The sequence below is a fragment of the Canis aureus genome, chromosome 5 (genome assembly GCF_053574225.1).
Source record: "Canis aureus isolate CA01 chromosome 5, VMU_Caureus_v.1.0, whole genome shotgun sequence".
NCBI lineage: Eukaryota > Metazoa > Chordata > Mammalia > Carnivora > Canidae > Canis > Canis aureus.
The window spans coordinates 15,124,585-15,141,892 of NC_135615.1; the positions used below are offsets into that span (position 1 = coordinate 15,124,585).

The following is a 17,308-nucleotide window of genomic DNA, read 5'->3' on the forward strand; positions in this document are numbered from 1 at the left end:
TTTTTAAAACTAACAGATAAAATGCAGCAGTAAAAATTTACTAATTAAAAGAAGAAAAAAGATTAGATGGAATGAATAAAAAACAAATAATAAGGTGTTTTAAATATCAGTAGCTGATTACATGTAAATATGTTTAGTCCTCCAACCAAAAGCCAAAACATTTTGAACTACATTTAAAAAAAGACTCAACTATGTTCAGCTTGCACAAAAGAATATGAGAAGAAAAGGTACCCTGCACAAACGCTAAAAGAAGTCTAATATGGTAATAGCAGATAAAGTAGACTTTAAAGCAAGAACTATAATGAAAGACAAAGGGAGAATTTTATGATGATAAAAGGGTCAATTCAATAAGAAAATGGGGATCCCTTGGTGGTTCAACAGTTTGGCGCCTGTCTTCGGCCCAGGGCGTGATCCTGGAGTCCCAAGATTGAGTGCCTGCTTCTCCTTCTGCCTATGTCTCTGTCTCTGTCTCTGTCTCTGTCTCTCTCTCTCTCTCTGTCTCTCATGAATAAATAAATAAAATCATCTGTCCAAAAGACATCCGTCTTTTGTGGAAACCTCCCTTCTCAGATAAATTTATACACCTTTTAAGAGATAAGCAAACTGTTCTATTGACTTGCTGTAGCAAGAGAGACCACACAGATGATTCTGAAATGGTGCCTCCTTTGAGGAAATGAGTATAGGGTTTCTGCTGATTATAGGTTGAAGCTCTCAAGTTCTAGGGTCAGATATTAGAGATGAGGCAAGTCTTTGGACTTCTTGATTTATTAAGGTAATAGTTGATACATACAATGCATGGTTGTGATTGAAAAGAAAGGCCTATTGAAACCCAGGACACTGCATTTTTAACCGTATAATGGAACAGTGGTAATTATTTCAGTTCTCAGTCCAGCATAAGTGATGGAGTGCTTCTCATTTTCAAGCATATCTTCAGTGAATTTTTAACGTTTTACTTCCATTGCAGTTGCCCTGTTTTCTTCTTATTTTGACTATGGCAGTAGCAAAACAGGTCTCACTGCCTTTGGGATCTTTTCAGAGTAACTCATATTCTAAAACCAGAGCCAACATTCTAAAATACAAATTTAAACATGCTTTCTCTTGAAAATCATTGATGGCTCCTTTTATGTATAAAATAAAACCCCACATACCAAATACAGTATTCAACCCCTTCTACAATATGACCTGAACCCCTAATTCTAGTCCTTATCTATCTGTTGGCCTACAGTCCCCTTCTTTTCTTCCCTCTCTCCTTCCCTCCACCCCCATTCTCACTTATCTCTTCTTTTCCTCCTTCCAATCCCCAACCAAGCTATAGTCATATTATGGAAGTATAGTGACTTATTTCACACTGTACATTTTGGTCCATATGCCTGAAATAATTTTTGTTTCTTCATAGAATGTTGTTTCTTACCTTTATCCAATTATTAAAAGTCCTTTTAAAACTCTATTTAAATTTTACTTTACAGAGAATGTTAGTTTGCTAGGTCTGCAAAACAAAATACTACAGGCTGGGTACCTTAACAGAAATTTATTTGGTGTTTTAGAGGCTAGACATCCAAGATAAAGGTGCCCACAGGTTTGAGTTCTGCTTAGGCTTCCCCCTTGGCTTGCAGATGTGCATCTGTTTGCTGTGTCCTCACATGGTCTTCTGCTGGTGTGCACATCCCTGGTCCTCTCTGTGTACCCTAATCTCTTCCTGTATGACACCAGTCAGATTGTATTAGGGCCCACTTCAACAACCTGGTTTTAACTTAATTGCCTTTTTAAGGGCCTTATTTTCAAATATAGTCACATTCTGAGATACGGGAGATGAGAGCGTTACTACATGAATTTGGTGGGGCTATAATTCAGCCCATAACACAGCCTTCTTACATTTTTCCTTTAGTAATTAACCCTCTCCAGAATCCCATACACCTCATACTACTGGTTGCACTTATTATCTGCCTTGATACGGAGTTGTTCATGTTTGTCTCCTTTTGGGTTTCTTGAGGACCCAAACTGTCTCTTATGCAACTTCATCTTTCCCTGTTCTCCATGATATTAGTTCCAAAGAGGGCTTGATTATTGACTAAATTAAAGAATTCAGTGTGAATCAGGCTTGAATATCTAATAATATATTTTTCAGAATTTTGAGGAGATTGACATAAAAATGTATGAAGGGAATGTATTATATCTCCTATTTTAGAAGTCTTTGAACATAGCTTGAGATTTTTATCTGACGTTCTTAAATTATGCATAGTATAAGTAATGTGAGTTTTATAGTACTTCATATAACTCTCTTACGGTCTTTAAGGTGTAATCATATAATTGGCTTCTGTAAGCTACCTATCAATTCTTTCAATTTCATTACTTCCATTACATTTTTTTTCAGATAGAGATGGATGTCGTGTCTTATCCAGTACTGAAAATTTGAAGTTTAGAAGACATTTGCTAAGTCAGATCACTTCAAGTAAGTCTGCTCATATCCATTTTAACACCAATTTAAGATTGATGTAACTTGTAAAGAATTATAAGTTCAGTACCTTTGATACTTTATCAACTCTGAAATTTCTCTGAATATCTTAGAATCACCTTGTATTTTGAATCAGTGGCCTTGGAAAATAGTGGAAAGATTATTTCTTATTAAGTTTCATGCACTTATTAAAAATATAATGCTTAAACTCTTGGTATTATTTTTAAAATGAGATTAACACCTCAGAATCTTCCTTTATTTTACATAAGTCTACTCATCAGGTCCTGACTATTTGCCAAACTTAATGTTTTTAAAGGTAGTTTTTCCATTATAGCTAATACTACATTTTACAGTTTTTTAAGGCATTGTACGGCTTTTCTAAATGATTTATATGTTTGTGATCATTAGAGGGAGGTATTTAGTAATGAACTAGTACTTGAACCTTAAATGTTTATTTATTCAAAAGCTTAGCTTTGAGAGGTCATCTTAACCAACCTTAACTAATATAATTATCTCCTAATGGTCTTCTGTCTTCATTTACTCTTCCTCCATCCTGTATTCCACTGCTAGGTAGATCTGCATATAGTACTCCAGTACTTTTAAAACCTTTTTTTTTTTTTTTTTTTTTTTTTTATAAATTTTTATTTTTTTATTTATGATAGTCTCACAGAGAGAGAGAGAGGCAGAGACACAGGCAGAGGGAGAAGCAGGCTCCATGCACCGGGAGCCCGACGTGGGACTCGATCCCGGGTCTCCAGGATCGTGCCCTGGGCCAAAGGCAGGCGCCAAACCGCTGCGCCACCCAGGGATCCCCTTTTAAAACCTTTTAATGGCTCCCTATGCACTGTTGGATAGAATCTGTGTTCTGTTGCCTGGTATTCAGGGCCCTCTAACCAGCTCCTAAAAATATCCCTCACCTTAACCAACTGGGCTCTTTCCTATTCCCTGAATTCTCACCATTTTTTAATGCCTCCATGGCTTGATGTGTACTGTATTTCTTGATGTTTTCTTTATGGTGTTCTCCGCTTCCCCCTCACTACGTCCTATGATTGTTGAAATCTTGTACAAACTCAGCCCAGGTGCAAGCCCATCCATAGAGCTTTCCCTGATTGCTCCAGCTGAAGCACTAACTCTCTCTGCTGACTTCATCTAATATTTTGTTTTTATCCTATCATTGCACATTTTACCAGGCAGCTTTATTATTTATGTTTATGTATGTCTTATCTCCTATTTTAGATTGTAAGGACTATAGAATCCAGCTTCTTATCTGAGTAATTTTTGTGTCTCCCAGCATTCAGCATAGCCCCAATAGTGCTCAGTAAATACTTGCTTAATAAATTAATAATGTGTCTGGATTTTTTTTCATTGTCCTCTCTTTCATCCTTATAGTCACATATGGTCCATATTCATGGCAACTGTTCATTCCTTTTATGGACTCCTGGCAAGCCTCCACACTGCCATCTTACCCTAGGAAAATACTGACCATAGTGTACTTAATAAGATACAGTCAGTTCCTAATCTAAGCAACAAACTGTATTCTAGAAGTTCATATCTAATTCTGTTATTTGGAATGCAGAAAACATCTTCCTACAAAAAACAATGTTATAAATAGTGGTTAGGTTTTCAGCCAGTCCTCCCAAGACTATTTAATTCATAAGTACCAGGGCTACTTTAACTACAGGAAGCCACCATGCATAACGCTGTTTGGTAGAGAAGTTCTAGCTCTGAAAGTGGAATCACATCTCCCATGCCCTAGAAGCAGAATAGTACCTTTCTGGGGCAACTTGAACAATAGGAGAGCCTGAGCTGGAGCTCTGGCAGTGACTCAGCATATTAGATACTCTCCTACCAGTAGTTTTTGGTTTTCAGTATTTGCATAAGAGATGTTTACCTGTAGGTTACTGATACTCACATGTCTTCTAAACTGAGGGCAAGGGAATACTTGCTCTTTTGGTCCTTCCTGCAGTAGATGAGGATAATCCCCTATCTTGATTCTATCCTGATTCTTCTACTGTTTTATCACATGGGTGGGTCATTTTAAGTCAGGTATTGACACATTATGAACTGTTTTACTATTTTTCCCTTTCTGTTGTTCTGTGAACTTATGGAAATTGAATATATAAACATGGAAAATACTTTTATCTATAGGAAAAATACATTTATTAGGCATCAGCCAACCATGTGTTTGACATCGTATCAGCTTTTGTGGACAAGTGATTATCATTTCTGCACGGGCATAGTGATGCTTCCATGAAAAACGCATCACTGTATGCATAAACAACCCTGAAGGTTTATAATTTATGTTGTCAGTCTCTAAGAATATACTCTATAAATTTTAGGACTTTAATTTGTTTAGTCTTCATAAGCTTTGAGCACATGAGTGAATGCTTGATGTTTAATGCTTTCATTAAGTTCAAGGTACACGGGGCTAGGGAATGAGAACCAAAGATATTATGAAAAGTTTATTTTCCCTCCAGGAGGCAGGAGTGAAGTATGAAAAAAAAATGCTCACATTGCAAACGATATGTTATTAATTGCCATAAAGTACTTCATGAAGATAACATGCTCTTGGGGTTTTCAGAATGGCAGTATTGTTATGATTCACAATGGTTGTAAAGATAGTGGTGGGATATTAGTCTTAGAGGAATGGCAAAGATTTAAATTTAAATAAAGAGCCAGAAGAGGAAATGATATTCCAGGTTGGATTAACAGCATGAATGGAGAACTAGGGATACAAACAAACAAATCAGCTTTACTGGCTGGAACAGAAGGTTTATTAGTTCATGTTGGGTGAAATAATAGGTGTGAAAATTACACCATTGGTTCAATGCTGGCAGTGAATAAAAGTCATCCAGAGAGATTTTTAAAAATACTAGTCTCTGGATCTTACCCCAGAACTAATAAATAGAATTTCTGGGGCACAAGGTGTAAACCTGTTTATCTTTTAAAGCTCCCCTAGTGGTTGAGAACCACTGAATTAGAAAGATGGGCCAAATTTAGGAGAGCCATAAATGCCTAGATGAGGAGTTGAGCCTTTGTGTCTCAAGCAGTGGGGAGTCCTCAGAGGTTTCTGAGATGGGTGACATGGTGGAATTCATGTTTGCCAAGATAAATGATTTACCAACTGCATGTGAATGGAAGAGAAATAAGAAACAGCTTGAATTAGAGCAGTGGTGGCGGGAAAACAGAGGTCACATTTTGAAGGGTACTTAGATGTGTGGGAGTTGGCGGTGTCAGCCTTGACCTCGCCATGATTTGTTTTATAAACTGATTATACAACTTAACCCTCATTAATTTGATCTCTTTTCTCCTACAACCTGGCAACTTAAGCAGTAATTTCAGCCAGTTTGCATTTAATGGAAGGAGACCATTGTCTACTCATGTACACGTCTAACTCATAATAGTCAAGTTATGTGTATGAGGAATATGACCTTTAACATAGTCATTAAAAAGCATTTAATAGCCACCCACATATGTAATAACACAACCCCAGTTCTGCAGGATGGTGCCAAGAGCTGGAGTCAGAAATATAAGACAGCTATTGGCATATAATTCCCTAGCATTAAGTTAAAATTTGAAGAAATATTCTAAATCACGTTATGCATGTTAATATTTTTAGCGTCAGATTTGCTAATTACTTAGTTTTTGTGGTAGTAGGCCTGTGAATGCCTCCTGACATTAGCAGCTGTGAGCTTACACTTCTCTCCTCCCGCATACACAATTAGTGTAGTCCCTTGCCTCTTATTCAGGCCCATCCCCTGTAGTGTTGGTCATGCATGCCCCTACTTCTTCCTCACCCAAGTGAGCCAGCAGACAGGAGGTAGAAAGGAGTCAGCATTTAAGTTCTTCCATGGTACTGACAAGCCCCATGATCCTAGAAACTCCACTCCTGGCTGCTGCAGGACAGGACAGCTGTTAGGATAACCCATATTTGGAGTCTCAAACAATGCCATAAGTTGGAAGCATTTCATCCTTCTTTGATGTGTTCTGAATATTTTGTGTTTGGAAACAATGAGCCATGTTTATTACATGGCAGAAGTGTAAGTTCAAGGTATGATGTTTTGATGTGACCTGTCCTCCTTAAAAAAAGACTCAACATCATGGATTTTTTTTTAAGACACTCTCTTGGCAGTTCTGTAATAGCACAAGCATGACAACAACCTCTCCCGTGGTCTTCTTTGCCTTTGACAATGAACTTAGTGTTGAACCATCAGTGTCTCTGCATCTTTAGTTAGTTTTCTATGGCTACTTAAGATTTCACTAATCATCCAAATGTTTAACCAGAGAATGAGTGGTCTGCTTAGATTTAAGGGATCTTGTAGGAGAAAGCGAGAGAAAGGAACTGACATTTGGTGACCCCACTCTGCACTGGGGTGTTTATACGGGTTTTATTATTTTAACTCCATTTTACAAATGAGAAGCTTCAGATTTACAGAGTTTTTGAAAGATTTATCTAACGTCAGACATCAAGGGCAATTTTGATCACAGGTTTGGCTATCCTAAAGGCTGAGCAGCCTGGTCTTCCAAGTCTGCAAGCCTTATTTGTGGGAAGGGTCACTGAACTCAAAGTCAGGGGGTTTGCATGCAAGCTTCTAGCTCCATCACTAACAACCATGAACAAGTTACTTAAGGCTCTCGGCTTCACTCTCTTCATCTGTCACGGGTGGGGGTAGGGTAGGGATAAAACCAGCTTTACTGACCATTTGAGGTTTTGTGAGAAACACAAGTTAGTGAGTTTCCGTATGATTTTACAGGTTTGGAATGGAAGATTGAGATATTTTTAATTCAAGCAAAAAATAAACTTAAAAACCCCAAACCATTAAATGAAGATGACCTTGGATGGGTTTTGTGGTATTTCACTTCTTAACATTGCTCTACAAACTTTCCAAAATAATATTTGTCGATCTTGCAGGTCCCAAACACCACAGTGTGCCAAACTGCCTCACTGAATTTAATATCTCAATGTAGCAGAGAGAGTTCTGGCAATATATCAAGTACTTCTCTTTCCCTTACCAGCAGCAATCATTAGTTTCTATACTGAATCAAATAGGTCTGAACTCCTGTAGATACTGAAGACATGTTCATATCCAGTGAGGACTCAGGAGATTCTCTAAGGCTACTATATAGTGATAGACTTCTTGAACTAGAGTTGATATTCACAGTATCAGTACAATTCTTTATATTTTGGAAGTTTTTTTAAAACAAGCCTGAGAAATAAAGTTACATTTTATAAAACTGATTTCGTAGAACTCCTTTTCAAAAATGCTTCCAGATTTCTGGACAACTTTCATAGGTTATAGGAGGGTGAACACTGAAAGGCAACTATGAGCTATTGCAATCCACTTGCGTTTCTTTCAAGTATACATACAAGAGATAAGAAGTTTGGAGAACTAATTAAGTTATAAGCACAGTGCTATGAGTGAAATGGCAGTGAGCCTGAGCAGTACCAAGGTCAAATCCTAGACTGACCCCAAAGTTGTACCCAGTAAAGTTCTAAGTCTCTTATCCATCAGACTAACAAAGATAAAAGAAAAAAAAAAAAAAAAAGCTTTAGGAAGACCAGCTGACAGAATAGAGGAATAGTGTTAGACTCCAAATCCAGATCCAGAGGAGTGCACCCATTCAGAAGTGTGTAGGACTCTTCTGCATCTGCCACTGTACCTCAGAGAGGGTTCTCTAGTCCTGGAGTGCTGACTACCACATGGCTTCTCACACACCCATGCTATGCCTGAGTCCTAGGTCTGGTGGCTAGATGACTTCAATTAGGGACTGGTCAAGTAGAGTGAAAGGGAAAGTGGACATAAAAAATAAAGCAAACATAGAAAGCAGAAATCGTGGTCATATTTAGTCCATAGATGTGTCACGTTTGCACAGTGTTTTAAACAGGAAGTAGTTATTAACTAGTGTTATTTTAACTAGTTACTAATATAACTTGTGAAATAATTTAATGTACAAATCCACATTTCTGGGTTCTCATGAAAACTGAAGACTTGGTAACTTTTGTACTACCTTTCTATATGACAGTAATCAGCTAGAGCTGAAAAGAAGCTGCCTCTACTAGATGGGAGGCTGTGTTTTTCCATTCTCACAGCCCCACCCCTGGTTGTTGATTTTCTTTACATAGAGTTAAGAGGAAAGTTAAATGTTACTTATACTACCATCTGTGTGAAAATTGGAAATAACAGGTTGATAGGATGGTATATTTCAGTATAAGTGAAAGACAGTGTTAGTTTTCTAGGGCTGTCATGACAAAGTACCATAAACTGGGTAGCTGTAATCAACTAAAATTTATTCTCTTATTGCTCTAGAAGCTAGAAGTCTGCAACCAAGGTGTTGGCAGGGCCATGCTCCTTCAGAGACCTCTAAGGAACATTCCTTCCTGCCTGTTCTAGCTTCTGGTAGCCCCATGTGTTCTTTAGCTCATGGCAGCATAACCCTAATCTCCGCCCTGTTGTCTCATGGATTTCTTTCTTCTGTGTCCAGGTTTTCCTCTTCTTATGAAAGCAATCATAAAGCATTTATACTTAACCCAGTATAACATCATATTAACCTAATTATATTTACAAAGACCCTAATTCCAAATAAGGTTACATTCACAGGTACCAGGGGTTAAGACTTCAACATAATATTTTGTGGAACACAATTCAACCCATAATAGGATGGCATATTTCTTTGGACAGAGCAGAGTAATAGCTTAAGAACAGAGATCCTTGAGACAGAGTACACGTATTCATATTTACAACTTATTTCCTATGTGCTCTTGGATAGGCTGTTTACCCCTCTCAGTGTCTCTCCATGCTCTCATCTATAAAGTGAGGAAAATGGTACCTAACCTCATAGGATTGAAATGAGTACAAAATAACTTTATGTGTAAATCATTTTAGAACAGTCCATGGCACATACTAAGTGCTCAATAAACTGAACTATTTTTATCATTATTATTAGTTCTTATACATAATTTAGAGTATCAGTGCCAAAAAACTATTATTTATGATAGCACTGTGAAACAAACCATGGATGAACAAGGAACAGTAGACAGAAATGATGCATGAAAAAAAAAATTGAACCAATCAAAGAAGAGAGGTGAGAGACACTAGAATTTTAATAAGAATATTTTTTAATGCAGATGAGGTTATGCAATACATTAAAAATGTTTACCTTCTTCATTCTTTGAAATTACCTTCCTAGCCTCTATATATACTTGAAACCAATAAAGACCCAGGCAAGAACTTCAAACCCCGAAACTTAGACACTGACCATTGGATTGGCAAGCACATGGCCTGTAGATAATAATGGCGAAGTTACTCCAGGGAGTGCATCCAAGAAATACATGACTTCTGAGCTTTCCTACCTATCTCCTTAGAAGCATGTTATTACCGTCTACCTCCTTCCCACAAATACTTGGGTTGGAAATATCCTTGTTTCCAGTCTTTAGGTCAGAGATTGGGGCTGAATAATTTTTTGAATGTAAACCAGACTTTTCCTCCTAATGGAAATATTTTGAGATATATTATTTTCTTTTTCCACATAGCCTTTATGTAAGATAACCATGCAACTTGAGCTTTATTAAAAACTGAGAGCTCTGATAGAGAAGGTTTTAAGAAATGACGAGACTTCTTGAAGTACATGGAGGAAAATTAATTCTGTAGTTTAGTGGCTATAAGGTTTGTAATACTACAGAATATACATGACTCATTCTCAAAGATAACTGCTACCCTGAAAACATGAGAATACTCAAATAAAAGGGACATATGTATATATTATTTATGATTGTGATTTTATTTTAATAAAAGAAGTTAGGCTGTTTAATTTTTGGCAAAGAAGTAGTGTTTTATAGTTCAAGTGTTAGTAATTTGGAACATTTTGATTAAATGATGAATTCATCAGGACTCCTTCGCTTGCAAGTGAAAGAAAACCAGCTCAAGCCAGCTTATGAAAATAAAAGGAGCTTAATTGTTTATATAACTATGGTTTCCAGAGGTGCATCTGGCTTCAGGCATGGTTGCAGCTAGGAGCTCCAATGATCTCATCTGGACCCTTTTTCAGCTCTGCGGGTTTCTTTATTTGTCATTATTCAGAAAGGCATATGATCAGTGAAATAACCACGAGCAGCTTGAGACTGCCATCTTTCTGGTTTAGCGATCCCAACAGGAAGAGAACTTGTCAGGCCACCCGGCCAGCTATCAGCCTTAGAGAAGATATGACCCTACATGTGATGAGGAATTACCATGGCCCAGGGAATGGGGCAATCTGGTGGGCCAGCCTAAGGTATGTTTACCAATGCTACCACAGAGCTGCATTGTCTTGTGACCCTAGTGTGGGGTGAGGGAGGCTTTCTTCAAAGGAACTAGAAGAAAGGACATGGGAATGTGTGCTGAGCAGACTAAAACCGTAGTAAATTCAACCATTACAAATGGTGTGTGAGCTAACTTAGAAACTAAACTGTAACTTCTGATCTTGAGATGGCACATGAAGGACTTTCTGCCTTCTTCTACTGGAATATCCATCCAACTCAAAGGAAATAGGAAACAAAAATTCCAGCTCTTTCTTTGATAAAAAGTGGGTGACATCAGTAACTCTCATAAATTTGAACACAGAAAGTATATGATACTGTGACCTAGTAGAGTAGAGGAAGGCAGAACCAAGTACCTGCAGGGCAGGAAAACAATGTCAGGAAACAGTTTTGCCTCACGGAGCCGTAGCAGGTTCTGCAATGAGGGGTATCAGAGTAGGCTGAAGGAGGAGATAAAGCATGATGGTCCACATGGATGGTCAGCTGCACAGCCAGGTCGTTGTCTCACCCCAGTCAGATGAGTACTTCCCCTCACCCCCCACCCCCGGAAGATGGCAGGTTTAATCTCTGGAGAAGCTGAAATTAGCAAGAGTGTAAGCTTGGGGGATACAGGAAGAGTGAACACCAGGAGCCAAACATCTAATTACCAAACCTAGTATTGGAGGATTCTCTGGAGAAACAGAATGATCCCAGGGAGAAGACCTTGTAGTGCTTCCGCCACCAAGAAAGCCAGCCTGCTCTTCAGTGAAGCTCACCTTCTACAAGCTCACCCCCACCGACAGAGCTGCCAGCTTGCTTTACTAATAACTTACACTTAAATAAAAATAGGCATCCAAGGATCACCAGATATTCGGGAATGCCTCCAGTATGCAAGCAGAGATAAAGTCAACACAAATGAGGGCCTCTGAAGAGGCAAAAACTAGGGAAATAGCAGTGGGAAACCAAAGAAACGATAATTGTTGTCTTTGAAAATGTGAGAAGATTTTGCATAGAAAAAGTCTTTTTTATTTTTATTTTTTTTTAAAGAGAATTTTTTTTTTTAATTTTTATTTATTTATGATAGTCACACAGAGAGAGAGAGAGAGGCAAAGACATAGGCAGAGAGAGAAGCAGGCTCCATGCACCGGAAGCCCGACGTGGAACTCGATCCCGGGTCTCCAGGATCGCACCCTGGGCCAAAGGCAGGCGCCAAACCGCTGCACCTCCCAGGGATCCCAATAGTCTTTTTTAAAAAGGAGAATTAAAGGGAAGAAAAATTTTAAAAATAGGAAATAACTTTCAAAAATTAGAAATCTGAAGACTGAAAGAAATTCATTGAGCTCTTGAAAGGTAAATTTGAGGAAGGAATCATTAGTGATATAATCTAGCAGGTCCAGTAGCAGCTCACTGATGCAAGAGACAATGGGAGAGAATCATCCAAGAAATAATATATAAGACCATTTCCTAGAACAGAAGGAAAGATAAGCCTTAAAGTTTCCAGAGAAGAAAAAAAAAATGTCATATGCAAAGTGTTTTGAATAAAAGCAAATGAGGGACTTAACATCAGTGTTGATATGAAAACATATAAGTCTGTGAAGTATTTTTTTTTTTAAGATTTATTTGAGAGAGAGAGAGAGCATGACAGGGATGAAGGGAGGGAAGAGAGAGAGAATCTCAGGCAGACTCCCCTGAGATCATGACCTGAGCCCAAATCATGAATCAGACACTCAACCCACTGAAGCCACCCAGGCACCCTGGGAAGTATATTTTTAAGGGGTAATTTTTATCATAACAAAGGCTTATCTTCCTTTACCTGTTGCTATTGTCAATTATCTCTAAATAGTTTCCTTAAATGGTTTTTATTTTATTTTATTTTCTTAAATGGTTTTTAAAAGTATGTCACAACTTTCCATCATTTGACTTACTGAAATTTTTATATAATCTGAGGTATATCTGTAAATTTTTCTTTCAGAGATTTGAGGTATGATCATGGTACTTATTCTTATTTTTCTTTTTCTTTGATTCACTAATTCACCCAACAGAGTATTAGTGTGAACTTTTCTCAAGGTACAATAGAGTTGATATTTCTTGTTTTATATAGTAGCCCTTAATGTATCCATAGTTTTATAATCAGTGACAATCAATAACTGTAATTGAGTTAGAAACTTACTGATAATACTAGGATATATAATAGCAGGACTTGTAAAATATTAGCCATTGTTTCTTTGTGCCAGCATCTCATGGTTTCAAGTGACAGAGTTTGGGCCTTACTCTCTTAAAATGTTTGGCTCTTATTTTTAATACATGTATAAAGCTAAATGATTATGAGTAACAAAGTATTATATGGAATATCGTTTTTATATTCTCTTCTCTCAGTGAGGAAGACAAAGTCCTGATTGGGATTTTCTTCTGAAAATTAGAAGGGGCATCAAAAGCTAAAATATAGCAGATATATTTTTCAAGTTTTAGTTATTTGAACAAAATAATGTTTTTAGGATTCAGTGATTATTGTTGACTTTATAGCTAATTTTTTTTTATTATGGTATCTATCTTTAGGTTAAAAGTTACTCCAAATTTCATTTTTGTTTTTAAAATATTCTAGCTTTTAGTTTGCACATACTATAAAAGAATTGAAATTTTTAGGTACAATGCAGCTTCCCCTTTCTTTTTGGATTAGTTTCTAAAGCCTAATGAAATGGAAGGTAGGTGTCCTTTCCAGTTAAAAAAAAAAAAAAGTTATGTTTTATTCCTTAATGTACTATAATGAAACCAAAATAATATAGAGAAATTAAGAAATGAAAGAGTGCCAGGATTTTTCTTGCCAATATAACTTTTTCAAATTGTGCTGGGTTGCTTTTGCTGTAAAATCAGACCAACTAGTTTATTATGTATTCTCAGGTAATGACATTTTATAGAAGATTTTTGTAGTTCTTTTGGTTCAGTGAGGTCTGGAACTTTAAATTAGAATTATTAGAACTGGAAAGCATCCTCCTATTCACTTTCTAAGTGAGAGAACTAAAGTCCTGAGAAATCATGATTTATCCAGGGTTACAGAGCTAATAGTGAAGTTTGACAGAGAATCATGGCCTTTTGGCAGTCAGTTCAGTGATCTTTGTAAAAGACTTTTTGGATTTATTCTCACCACCACCAAATTATGTGCAGTGCCCATAATTTATTGCTTTGGACTCAGCAAATTCCAAGTTTATGTTTAATTTCCTAAAGCCAAGGGAATATTTAGAATTAGGAATTTTGACAGTGACAAAAACAGGAGGTGGCAGGAAATATTTTGAAGAATTTTTTACTAGGATCGAAGATATGCCTTGATTAGGCTGTGGTCCTCCTCTTTAGAAGGAATTCTATTGTTCATTATTCTCTAGGACATAATTCTGCCTTCCAGAAGGCTCTCCCTTGTTTATTTTCCTCCAAAGTCAACGTAGGTGGACACTGGGCAATATGTCCCCCATGGAGGTTATGTAACCTTTATTTCCTTCTTTCTGTCCCTGCAGTTTTGGTTGTGGGAACCTTGTTTGATGGGTTAAAGGCTCATAAGCAAGGCTTGTGGGCTTTTTGTCCATGTTATCCCCTCAGAAATTTAATTGGCTCTGATCTTTTTTTTTAATCTATCTTTTTGTAGTTAATTCCTTGTGCTGGTAATAGAGTGACTACATGTCCTGTCTGGCAGAAGGAGTCTTAGTTTATATATATTTCTTGTGCACGGTATGTAAGAATTCCCTCTTTCACTCTCAAAACTATCCTAACTTGGAAAATAAATTGTATGGTCACTCTAAACAAAAAGTGCACCAAAACATCCCAGCCACTTTTATTGTTTTGCTTCCTTAGTCCTTTCTTCCTGCTCTTGCCTTCTTACCTCTTGGGTGCTGTCATACAGTCATCTGAAATACGTTTCATGGGAGGTAACATACTTACCTTGATCTGCGGCAAGGCTGACTTCCTCTGTTTACCAGAGAAAACCTGATGGCCATTTTTGCCCACAGCGTTTCAGCCTTCTCTCTTACCATATGAAATCCAGAAGCAGCCAGCATTTCTAACCCTTGTAGCCTCCAAATTTCTGGATTCTTTATTCTCTCTCATTTCTATTCTCCAGTCTGTTATTTTTGCCTATGTGCATTCCTTGCTTGTAAATTCTCAAGAAAAGCAGTAGGTAATATTGTTATTCTGTTTTCCATCTCCTTTACCCCACAGATACACACTTGGTAGATGCCATTGTGTCTCTGAAGCTGTCTCAGGCATTTAAAAAAATCAAGGTATAATTTACATAAAGCAAACATGTAGCTCTGAAGCATTCAGTTCAATGAGTTTTGACAGTTGTATACACCTGTAAAACCACTGTCCCAAATAAGATGTAGAACACTTCCATTACCCCAGATGTCTGCCCCTTTCCAGTTAATTCCCTGCTTGGTTCCCTTAGAGGGAACCACTTTTTTACTTCTATAACCATGGACTCCTTTTGGCAAGTAATATTTTTATTAAGTTTTTGTGACTACATGACACAACTATCTTCCCACCCTTTCCTCAGTTTTTCTATTTCCTGCTGCCTGGCTTCTGAGCAGTTGCCATATATTTTAGATTGTTTTGTGTGGTCTGTACCCCCGCTTAAAGATACCATTTTTCATGTTAGTGAAAGCTACCTGAGCAGCAGGTACTGCTTTTAAATATCATAGATTAAACCAAAGTAAAATATATTTATTCCTAATAAATAATGTATTGAAGGCATTCCTGATTGATAGGCGACTTTCTGTAACCTGGGCCTTTGAGTCCTCTAGCAGTTGGGGAAAGAGCACGAACACACCTCACGTGCTTCTGAAAAGTTCAGGGTGAACCTGAGAAATGACAGTCTTGCACTGACATCCTTCGGAGGAAAACTATTCACAAGGCCACACCTGGTGTCATGGGAGTAGGTGGGGAGAAGGTTTAGAAATGTCGACTCTGGCTAGGCAGTCACTTCTCAGTGACAGTTCCACACTGTGACACAGGGGGAAGGTAAAATTTGCACAGTGTTAATGTCTACAGGTTAACAGGGTTAATGGCACAGCTTTTATTTTGTTTTAATAACATAATACCATATTGCTTTTCTTTTTTGTCTTCATGTTATTTCCTTTTTTGTGTGTTATACTCTTTTATGCCTTTTGAATAAACATTTCAGTATTTATTTATTTTTAAAGATTGCTTAACCAACTGAACCACCCAGACACCCAAAACATGTCAGTATTTAAAACTTAAAAAAACCCTACAATGACATTGCTATCTCTGTGGTGATGTTCAAAGTAAAACCAATTAACTGTTTTTTTAGATTATTCTGATGAAATTAAGATTATCTCTGGCCATCAAAAGAGATAATTATTTTTTAAAAGTTTTTTTTTAAGATTTTATTTATTTATTTATGAGAGACACACACAGAGAGAGGCAGAGACAGGCAGAGGGAGAAGCAGACTCCATGCAGGGAGCCCGACGTGGGACTTGATCACGCCCTGGGCCAAAGGCAACACTAAACTGCTGGGCCACTGGGGCTGCCCTTAAAAAGTTTTTTAATTCCAGTATAGTTAACATATAGTGTTATATTAATATGTTGCAGATATACAATACATTGATTCAATAATTCTATATACATTACTCAGTGCTTGTCAAGATAAGTGTACTCTTTTAATTCCCATCACCTATTTCATCCTCCCCCACTCATCTCCCCTCTGGAAACTATCAGTTCTCTATAGCTAAAAGTCTGTTTCTTAGTTTGTCTCTTTTCATTCCTTTGTTTTGTTTCTTAAATTCCACAGATGAGTGGAATCACATGGTATTTGTTTTTCTCACTGACTTACTTTGCTTAGTGTTATATTCTCTAGCTCTATCCATGTTGTTGCAAATGGCAAGATTTCATTCCCTTTGATGGCTGAATAATGTGTGTGTGTGTGTGTGTGTGAGAGAGAGAGAGAGAGAGAGAGAGAGAGAGAGATACATCACTTCTTTATCCACTCATCCATTGATGGACATTGGGGTTTGTTCCATAACTTGGCTCTTGTAAATAATGCTGCAATAAAAATAGAGGTACAAATATCCTTTCAATTAGTGCTTTTGTATTTTTTGGGTAAATAACCAGTAGTGTGATAACTGGATTGCAGAGTAGTTCTATTTTTAATTTTTTGAGGAACCTCCATTCTGTTTTCCATAGTAGCTGCACCAGTTTGCATTCCCACCAACAGTGTACAAGGGTTCCTTTTTTTCCACGTGCTCGCCAACATGTTACTTCTTGTGTTTTTTATTTTAGCTATTATAGGTGTAAAGTGATATCTTATTGTAGTTCTTATTTGCATTTCCCTGATAATCAAGTGATGTTGAGCATCTTCTCATTGTCTCTTAGCCGTTTGGATATCTTTTTTGGAGAAATGTCTGTTGATGTCTTCTGCCCATTTTTTAATTGGATGATTTGGGTTTTGAGTGATGAGTTGTGTAAGTTCTTTATATATTTTGGATACTAACCCTTTATTGGATATGTCATTTGCGATTATCTTCTCCCATTTAGTAGACTTTTAATTTTGTTGATTGTTTCCTTCACTGTGTGGAAGGTTTTT

The 17,308-nt window shown here is 37.2% G+C and overlaps 1 protein-coding gene and 1 long non-coding RNA gene across 21 annotated transcripts in view; one reads left to right on the plus strand and one right to left on the minus strand.

Annotated features, from left to right (window-relative positions):
• ZNF438 (zinc finger protein 438) overlaps positions 1-17,308 on the plus strand; it is a 403,052-nt gene that overhangs the window by 309,225 nt on the left and 76,519 nt on the right. For 14 of the 16 annotated variants that reach the window (XM_077896922.1, XM_077896924.1, XM_077896927.1 and 11 more), the window contains one exon: positions 2,372-2,449. Coding sequence is in view for 1 of the 16 variants with exons in the window: in XM_077896917.1 (XP_077753043.1) it covers positions 2,372-2,449 (78 nt within the window). In the remaining 15 variants the exon portion in view is untranslated. The remainder of the gene's footprint in view (positions 1-2,371; positions 2,450-17,308) is intronic. The other 2 variants (XM_077896933.1, XM_077896929.1) reach the window with 1 other exon arrangement.
• Positions 1-17,308, minus strand: part of LOC144313718 (uncharacterized) — a 75,599-nt gene that overhangs the window by 17,419 nt on the left and 40,872 nt on the right. For 4 of the 5 annotated variants that reach the window (XR_013379343.1, XR_013379345.1, XR_013379344.1 and 1 more), the window contains one exon: positions 16,136-16,767. The exons of the other annotated variant lie outside the window; for it this stretch is intronic. This is a non-coding gene — a long non-coding RNA (uncharacterized LOC144313718). Of the gene's footprint in view, positions 1-16,135; positions 16,768-17,308 lie in introns of those variants that run through there. 5 annotated transcript variants of the gene reach the window in all.